Source organism: Branchiostoma floridae, chromosome 17 (genome assembly GCF_000003815.2).
Source record: "Branchiostoma floridae strain S238N-H82 chromosome 17, Bfl_VNyyK, whole genome shotgun sequence".
Lineage (NCBI taxonomy): Eukaryota > Metazoa > Chordata > Leptocardii > Amphioxiformes > Branchiostomatidae > Branchiostoma > Branchiostoma floridae.
This window is the reverse complement of record NC_049995.1, coordinates 13433443-13443703: the sequence shown is the minus strand read 5'-3', so window position 1 is coordinate 13443703 and position 10261 is coordinate 13433443. Positions and strand designations below refer to the sequence as shown.

The 10261-nt window shown below is 37.0% G+C and overlaps 1 protein-coding gene and 1 non-coding gene across 2 annotated transcripts in view; both read right to left on the bottom strand.

Annotated features, from left to right (window-relative positions):
- Positions 1–746: 746 nt before the first annotated feature.
- On the bottom strand, positions 747–818 carry Trnad-guc. The gene has a single exon. It is a non-coding gene; the product is annotated as a tRNA-Asp (tRNA).
- Positions 819–4452: 3634 nt separating this feature from the next.
- LOC118404308 (titin-like) overlaps positions 4453–10261 on the bottom strand; it is a 30491-nt gene continuing 24682 nt past the window's right edge. Inside the window, exons 16-19 of the mRNA XM_035803376.1 lie at positions 10012–10086; positions 5787–5939; positions 5212–5261; positions 4453–4721 (exon numbers count right to left, since the gene is read on the bottom strand). Of these exons, the coding sequence (XP_035659269.1) occupies positions 4485–4721; positions 5212–5261; positions 5787–5939; positions 10012–10086 (515 nt within the window). The 3' untranslated portion in view covers positions 4453–4484. The remainder of the gene's footprint in view (positions 4722–5211; positions 5262–5786; positions 5940–10011; positions 10087–10261) is intronic.

The following is a 10261-nucleotide window of genomic DNA, read 5'->3' as shown; positions in this document are numbered from 1 at the left end:
ATAAGCCCTATAAGTCGATAAAACCGTAGTTTTAACGGATTTCTTAAACGAATGTATGTTTTAGCGTCTCCGTAATGTTACTCCGTAAGTAAGTAATGTTTTGTGTGCTTCTGTGGTGCAGTTTGTATAGGTTCCGCAAGAGGGCGCTGACAGTCTGCGAGATTGAAATATTTTGCTTGAACCTTGTTTATTAGTTTAATTTGAAGCTTAATTATGCCATTTGCTATGCTTTAGAGTATATATATATATATATATATATATATATAGTTAGATGGTTTTAACTGTCATAAATAAAGTAGGTTAGTTCTTAAAATGAATTAGATTTTTTTCAATTTGCCTTGCATTACAATTGTATACACACTAAAGCTCTATCTATTATGCGGCTAAATTGTCGACAGGTGTGAAATATAACTTGTTTACGATACAATATTTTTGGCAGTTAGAAAAAAAAGTAGGAAGAACCAGTTATTTCATGCACTGTTTAACAAGATTTAAAAAAAACCCAGGCCATTCGTAAAATCGCTTTTAAAAACGCGACCTGTACTGACGGTATAAATGACAGATCATACTAATAAACAAGGAAGCAAGAATAATGAGAATAAAAAAAAGTCTGAAAGAGCTAATCAAAGAGAAGGACGACAATAAAGGACAATGAAGGAAGAAGGGAACTGAAGAAGAAAAAAAGGAAAAGAAAGAAGAAAAAGAAAAAGGAGAAGAGAAAAAGAAATTCAAGAAAAAACTCAGCTCTCCGTGTCGGGGAATCGAACCCCGGTCTCCCGCGTGACAGGCGGGGATACTCACCACTATACTAACACGGATTGGCTTAGGAGCGACACTCAAAATAGCCGCTCGATATCTAATGTCACTGATCTGTCATCTCAAGGATAAATGTTTTTTATAGAATACGAAATGTTGATGAATTTGATACAACTACATAATAGATCATCTATTGCAATCATAAAAACATTAACGTTGTAACGTTTAACCGCTTTAATGTCGGCACAAAACCGTTCGCAAATGTAAAGATTAAAACGTCATGTAAGGTCAATTTTCCCAATAAAATTAATTTAAGTAAAAAGTTGTTATGTTAAACTCATGTTTCATAAATTAAATAAGGTCAGTACGTCAGCAAAACCCCCAGAGTAAAAGTATAACATCACACCACATAATATCACACCCAAGCTATAATTGTGACTCTACCATGTTGTAGATTTTACCATCCACAATTTGTGGGGAAGGATTTTTTGCCGCTGAATTAAAAGCCTTTGATGTGCCTAAATAGCATCGTCGCCTAGCACATAACGAACAAGGTTAATGTGAGGGTAAATAATGTATCGGTGTGAGGGTAAATACAGTGTAGCGTTTGCTTTATGGTGACGCTCTATTTGTTTTGTTCGATCAGCTGGTTACGGGATGTGTCGTCATGGTGATAACAACAGGTGTTGCGTCACATTTGTAGGGCGAAACCAAAAGCATCGAGGGGTGGAGAACTGTATCAAAATATTTCTTATTAATTCTAGCGCATGAAGAATTCTTTTCGTACCAAAACGTGTCATTCAAACCAATACAAAACTTATTTTTATTTACGCCCCAAAAAGCCTATTTTTTCAACCACCCTATGCTCTTTCCATGGAATCTTCCAAACATATCTAAATATATGGGGCCCGGATTAGTCCAAGCATTTCAAGGGGTGGTGGGTGTAAGTTTTTATTAAAGGGATATTAGAAATATAGTAATAGTTTTCCCCGTCAAAACTCAACATTTTTGACGTCAAATAGATAACATTGCCGGCTTTATATAGCTACAATTTCATCTCCAAGCAGATATTAGGGGACTATCCTCACGTTTTCCTAGCTGCCCATTTCTGTGACCAAAAATTCTTTCAATGAGTTGAAATAAACCAATGAATACACAAGACAAAGGATTTTCTGCAACAATATTTATGTTACCTTATAAAATTGCAAAATTCACAATTCATTCACATTCTTCAAGTTAATACATGTTGGTCCCTGCATACATGTATCTATATTCTGCTGCAAAAATATCATCGCATTTGGCTAACATGTGCTTGCGGCAGTTACAATTTAAAATCATTAGTAGCAAATATAGAGTTAGACATTGTTCTTAAGTATAGCAAATTCCACATTACTTTGATTCACTCTTTCAAAAGTATAAAATCTATAAAACTTCATCAAAACAAAAACTATTTATCAGCTTTGATAAATGAGCTGTCAATAAACGTTTTTGGAAAAGTGATAGTTGTCAATCAAGTACAAAATTATGTGATTTTCACTGAGTATAACATAATTCTCTTCTGTTAATGAAGGTTAGACATTCAGGTCAAAAGATACGCCAATCAGGAATCACTCAAGCAACTGGATATGATTTTAGACAACAGATAAATTTTTAGCCAATTTGGACCATTTTCAAAATCATATCCAGTTGCTTGAGTAATTATTGCTATTTGGCAAATAATTCACTTTTCATGATGGCAGCAAAATTGTTAGTATATGACATGATCATACAAAGTTGATTGACACTGTATAATAACTGCATACAGTGTAAGGCGATGATTTGTAATAATTTGAAAGTACAATTGACACATTTTAAATGCAATTCCTATATAATGCATATAATAGAGTTTCTTTGTAGAGGAATGTACAAAAAGGAACAGGAATGTCTTAATATATAGCCTTAAAATGTTACTTACACTGGAGCAACAGTACTCTGGTAAATGTGCATATTTTTGCTGATGTCCTGCAGCATGTTTATATATATGCTTTGCAAGACCAGATTCATTCGAGTTGATTGTTGACATTTTCTGCAAGCTACAAGTATATGTATTAGTAGGCTTTGCCGGTTTTACGTATCCTTCAAATTTGTCAAGATCAGAATAATTTATAATGAATTTCATAAAATAGCCTTACGGTGGCACAATTGTTCTTGTAAATATGCTTTGCATTTGACCTGGCGATACGTATATCTTCAATGCTATAAAAATCCATTCATTTTGATTAAGGAATGTGGTGGTAGGCATATTATATAGTATTTTTTATTACTGTCTTTATGTAAGCACTTTGTAGTATGCTAAAAAGCACTGCAACACACAGCAAAGCTTAAGTAAAATTGATTGTCAAGAAAATAGAATCTCTCAAAGATTGTCAAAATCGATCAGGTAAAAAAGGTTATAAAAGATACCTTTTAGGGAATGTAAAATTCAGGATAGTTATAAAATTATTCATATTTTATATACATTGATGGCACACTTGTAAAAAATGAATTTTTGCATTGCTAAGCAAGCTTAAATGTGAAATACTCTCCTTGGCTACACTACATGAGCTATGCTCTAGTTTGCATATTTTATGAATAAAAAAGTTGTATGGCACTTTGAAATAGTAAAAAAAGAAAGCACTTTTATCTTCTAATACACACATGTAGCACAAGACCATGGGTCTGTAATATAAAAACATACATGTGCATGTACATTGTATACCTACTGGTAGTACATTACTTTGTAAAGTTTGCATACTTATATATTGTCATATGTATGCATTTGGTCATTTACCTTATGCTATGTCAACAATTGATTTGTTAAAGCACACTTTTTTAAATGGAATACTGTATGAAACTTCACACTCTGTCCTCTATGCAACTGTAGCACATTGCCTTCTTCCATTGCCTTCTTCTGCTAAGTCCTTCATGTAAGCTCGTGTTAGAGGATTAAATCTAGGCACAAGCTACACAAGAAACATTTTCAGTCTGGGTTACCTGTAATATAGTAGACTGCAATTGGAACCAGCCATTGCATGTGGATCTGCTACATTATTTGCAGACATTAAGTTACAGGCACTTTGGATTTGTGACACACAATTGATGTCATGTCATGTAACCCTCAAACCAGCAAATTCTCGATATTTGTACATTCCATCCAGGAGATCATTTGATGATGACTGGTACATTTGTAATTCTTCATCAATGGGCAAGCATGCATTGTTAGTTTCAGGCACAGTCAAACCTCACTGTCTATAGTATTCTACCACTCAATGGTCACAGTAGGCAGAGGGTCACTTAAGGACCAGATTTGACTGTACCTGACATCTGACCATGCATACATGCACATTTCTTAGTACCAGTATTACAAAACAATGGAGAACCCATATTGTCAATTCAGTCTGTACATGCATGTATGCCTGCCCAGGGTAGAGGCTACTAATATATATCATGGTGACAGGAGTTTCATCATCCGTTGTACTGACCCACAGTAGACAGAGGGTCACTTAATAAGGACAAGGTTTGACTGTACTTGACATCCGACCATAGATACATGCATATTTGTGAGTATCAGTAATACAAATTGAGAACCTATATTGCCAAGTCAGCCTGCATATCAGCCCAGGGTAGAGGCTACTATATCACATTGAGAACCTAATATACATGTAGATATTGTCAATTCAGTCTGTGCGTTGGCCCTGGGGAAGAAGTTATTATATCATGGTGACCGGAGTTTCATCGTCCGTCGTACTCCCACTCTGAGACTGTTCCTGAGCCCGCCTTCTCGAAGCGTTCCAGTTTATCGAGGCGTACTCTGTCGGTTCGTCCTCGTACCGAGGTTTGGGCGGTACAGGCTTGGGGGGCTTCTTGGGCGGTGGTTTCACCTGGAAGTCGCTGAGCTCGGCATAAATTAGCCCCTGTGGATTCTTCTTCTTCTCTGGCATCGACTCCTGTAGAGAAAAACAAAACAAAAGAAACAAAATTTTGTAAATGATACATAGCAGCTTTTGATGAGATAATAAATTTTTGCTTTATTTATTTTCAAGTTAGATTTTTCCAGGAATAATTCCAGGAATATAAGGAAATAGTTAAAACAGACTGAGTCATTTGCACTATAACTTGCATGTAGATTTGAGGTGCAAAGAATTTGAATGTTACAAATTAAAAGTTCTGATTCAATCTGAAACATGACATAATGTGAATAAAACAAAATGATGCTGTTGTTTGCTTACTGCAGCTTTACAATTCTCTATTCATTTATGGATCTTTGGGTTGTCCATTCAGTTGTACTAATTTCCAAGGGAGTCATTACAAAATCATCAGAATGACTAGTACAATACTCAGATGAACTTCATGACCACAGTGACAGTCTGACAATAGGTGTACTGTCCACAATAACTAAAACCTCAAAAGAAAAAGGTGTCAAGTGACTGGACTCACCTGAGGGTTCTCATATGGATTCTCATCATCAGCAGGTGCAGCTGCAGCACCTGAAACAGGTAACAGGTAGGATTAGCACACCTGAAACTTTTCCATGCCTACCTACTGCCTAAGTGCCTAGGCCAAGGACTGGCCCCTACTAGCTCCTCTTTTTGAGGTTCCACCATGAAGTAATGTAAAGTCCTGTACCCTATAGCTTCAGCTACCTTCATCAAGTGTCTTTTACGATTTGGTCTTTCCAGAGCTTTGGAGGTCTTACCTAGGGTCTGGGGCTTCAAAAATCCTGGTTTTAAACTTTGGGTGTCATGTCTATACATTCAATGAAAGACTAGTCATACATGACAGGCTGAGTTGAACTAAAGCATATGACTCCCTGATATGTCAGTCTTTAGTTCTACATTCCATTGCCAGCTCTTTTCTAACATTTGTAGGAGGATCTAAGGTCTAAGGTAAGGTAACTAGTACATTACACATTGCATTAAAATGGCTGTAAGTAAGGCTAAAGAAAATACAAGGAAAAGCATGCAATTGTGTTCAAGATTTTGTAGCCAAAAAATGAATAAAGAGAAAACTACCTCCTGGTACATCATCGTAAAGTCTCTCCTCACTCTGCACAGGTTTCTTAGCTACGGCAGGTTTCTTGGCTGGTGTGGGTTTCTTCTTATCTTTCTTATCTTTCTTGTCCTTCTTGTCTTTTGTCACTTCTGTGTAGATGACCTCTGGTGATGCTGGAATAGAGGCAAGAGGAAGACATGCTGGTATTACTATGTGGGACATATGTTTGATTTCACACTGGCCCTGTTGGTTAAGTGTTTGCCTTGTAGTTAGTACATGTAGGTTATGAGTTTGATCACCTCAGCCAAGTCATGCTAAATACTTAAAATGATACTCTGCTCTGTCTGTCTTGCACTCAGCATTTAGGTTAGAGTATGGTAGTTGAACACACACCACTACCAGTGGACTAGCCCCATGCTGTAGTGATTTCACTAAGTTGTGTGGCCCAGGGCTTCAGCAATGGAGATGGGTGCCATCTGATGTACCATTTGGTGTGAGAAGGACTTTAACTTTTTAACCTGGCGTATATACATGTCTATGAGAACCATATGAAATCTGTTCAACTCTTCCAGTAAATACTTTGGGGAGTGAAGTATTGTGGGGGCTTGTCTGTTGGAGTTTCAGTATTTCTGACGATCCCATATACATGTGGAGTTTACAAATGCATGAGAGCTACTATATGGCTATAGGTGCAGCAACAAGTTGCTCAGTGCAGCACTGCCTCCTAGTGATGACTGTGCAAACTGCAGCACTCCACGCTCTACAGGTATTGTAAACATGTCACACTGCACTGAGCACAGTGTTTACAGAGTGCTTACATGGCCTTGAAAACTCACTCCCCTCTCAGTATCACCTCTCAAGCTTTACACTGATAGACCCCTGCAGGCGCATGTTACCTGCCTGGAATTTTACACCATACTGCTGCAACAGATTTACTTTTGTGGCAGTTTTCACATTGTGGTGGTAGAGAAAATGAGTTTTTTTGCAGTGTTTGCATTTGAAATGATTTTGTAGTAAATTAGTAATATCTTGGAAATGTATAATCAGGGTGTCATAAATTTTAAGTGGAGAGCACAAAAATGTCAAAAATAAAACCAATATTTATAAGAAGGATTCACGATTTGTGATTGTCTCCAATCTTCATTTGTAAGCCAAAACAATGCCACTTCATACAACAATCAATGCAGAGGGTAAGCATGACCTTGAAAACTCCCCCTCCACCATTCTCCCTCTCAAGCTTTATACTGATAGGCCAAAGTACCAACTTTACCAGCCCTAAATTACATTGTTTGTCACTAAAACTGCCAAACTGTATGAAAATACACCTCAAGTACCCTTTGTCTAAGTGTACACTATCGTTTACACCAGTTTGCCAAGTTTCTGCTTGACTTATAAGCTGTTTACTCCAATGCTCTGCTAAAGTAAACAGATATTGAGGTCAGCCTTGGGTCAGGGCCACAGAGTAGGCAGTGCAGCAGTGCCCCCTATATCGGTACTGCAGGTGCACCTGTCACATCTACAGGATGCACCTGCTACAAAATGTAGCCTGAAATTTGGGTGTTTTCAACTAGTCCAACTTTAAACTATGTTTAACTGATTGAAAATTATGTACTGGTAGTGCTACACTAATTCTGGAAATATACAAATTCCTATACATTGAATTACATGTAAGTAAAAAAAGTAATACATTGCTGCACTCAAATGATGAAAAAGTTTGTCATATTTACCAAATGGCTCTATACAATAATTTCTGGTTCCAAATTACTCCGTAATAAAAAATAACCATACTAATATGTACCATGAAAAAACACTTAATATCATACTTCCTCTTCTGTTTAAACAGCAGAATGAGATACTTTTCTGCTTGACTAAGACCCAAAACAGAACTAATACCACTCCCTCAACACTATGAGATCATAGACTATTTTTTAGCACCATATGCGATTTGTCAGCCCCTGCCAGGCCTTTTAAGAACCGTAAATTATTTGAGGACTTCCAAACTCTCAGCGTGTCCCCCTGTATATATCCCATACCCCCAGGGTCTGCATCCCTGTCATAGCTTTAGCCTTGTCATACAGAAACCATCTGGTGACTTGTTACAAATGCCAGCTGTGTTTTAGATACAACATAATTTCCCTGACAGAAAGTGTGTGGCCTTTCTTTCCTTAAAGCTTTCATTACATGCTAATGTTATAATAGAAGAAAGAAGTTTTGAAAAACAGTGTGCTTTAGAGGCAATATCCTAACAGAAACATTTAGGGGTTCTTTTCCTCAATATTTGAATAAACCAGACTTGAAATAAGAATTTAGTTTTGGAAGCAAAATAGTTGCTATGCAGTTGAAAAAATCATATTTAGTCCTAACATATGCATTGTTTTGTGATTCATTGGGGTATAAAATTTGATGCAACAAGCCAGGTACTTTCCTACAAGGATAAAGATTGGAATGAGGAACTTTTGTCTCCTGTTACCAACTCAATCTTCAGGTGGGTGTGAAACAAAACTTTCCCCCTTTTCAAAGGTGGACAAAGTTTGGAACGAGGAAATTTCATCTACTGTTACCAACCTAATCTTTCTGTCGGCAGGTACTTGAAAGTAGAACAAGATCTCAAGACTTCCTTAAGAACACCACATAGACTACTAATTGAGGAAGTAAGTTATGGACAGGTGAACACCTACAATGTTCCCATTTACAAAGCAAACTTGTCTCTCCCACACACTAATAATTGTTCTGTGAACCATGTAAATTCAACAGACACCTGTACATAAAATCTCTGTGGGAGAGCACTTGTTAAGGAAGTGTGACCAGAAAACTAACACAGGAGTTCCTCTTTTCTCTGAATCAAATTTGAAACATAAATACGTACTTCTGCTTTCTGTGAAAATAAAAGAAAATGTGTCATGTAGTTTTATTTGACCAATTCTTGCTTGTAATGCAAGGAAAGGAGGAAGAGTTTGTCTTACAAAGGCATTTCATCAATCAAATCCGTCGACTTTGAAAGTCCATAAAAGGATGAGTTTATAAGAGTGATTTCTGCACGGGTTTTGGGGTTTTAAATTCATTCAAACAGCATCAAATCTCTCTTCATGGACAGACAATTCCATCCATTTCATCAGAACATATCCATCATAATTTTGTGACCCTCAAATCTTCTAAAATGGACTTTTGACAGTCTAAAACTCTGCACTTTGTACAGACTATACAGCAGACTTTGTTATTGACACCTGGTCCATACACCTGTGCAGCGTACCTGCACGACCTTAACCTGACCTTTTGAGGAAATGTCAGCAATGACTCATGCAGGTGGTATGTCGCTTGCTGTTGCCATGACAACCATGTGCGTCACACAAATTCACCGCCATCGATCCAATCAATAATAGAATATAGTTATGAGATGGCCGTTGCACCTGCTTGGCGAAGTCACTTGTTTTATTACAATATGTTGGAAAAAGATGCCATTGCTTTTCAATCTTGAAACTTGGTAGCATAAAATACAACTGAATTTATTTCAATCACTAAGAATTTATCGTATGCTTTAGAAATTATCAAATTATTGTCGTAACCCCACCCGCTTATGCCTCACTGTAATTTTCCAAAGAATGTACTCCATTAAAAACATGCAATCAATTTTTCAGGGCCAGTTCCAATCAATTTTCAGACAGACCGTCAACAAAAACAACCTTGGAAGGGGGCGTATCGCGTTCCCACCTAACGACCAACACAACCAGACTGTCAACAACAAACCCGAACTACTTTTTTCCAACTTTGACCTAGGGTACATGTCAGTGACACTGAAACTAGCTCAGCATTCGGAACATAACAAAAGCCACCATGACTGTCTTTCAGCCTTGTATTGTTGGTGTATAGTTCTTCTCAACAAACAAAATTATCAGGTTGCACTGTTTTCAGTTTCACACCTTTTGTTCACTGCAAAGATGACTGCTATTACATAAGAGAGAAAATGCCCCTCAGACACTAAATGGTGTGAATCGAAGAAAATATTTTAGCTGGCATGTCACAGATATTAAAAGCTTTCATTTTCATAAGCAACATTCATAAAGGGGAAGGTGACTTTGTAGAGGAATATAGTGGCATGAAATTCTTGTCATACATTGTAATGTCTTCAGATATTATGGCAACATATCAAATATTTGCAAAAGTGATGCCAGTAAAGAAGTATACTGACTTAAGATAACAAATATTAACAGACATGACTGCTTAGATATAATTATTAAGATCGCCTACCTTTCTTATCCTTCTTCTTGCCCTTCTTGACTTCTGAGTACTGAGCACTGGGATCTTCAGGGGGTGGGGGCATGTCTGTGTGCAGAAGAACAAGGGAAGAAAAAATGAGGTTCAGAACATGATGTTTCAGTCGCATTGTTTAGATTTCCATACTTATATCTGCATACATTTCACTCAAGTCTGTCTTTTATGAAATCTTTAATCTTGTATGAAATCTAATGAATACTACCGTTCAAATCTACATTGTACA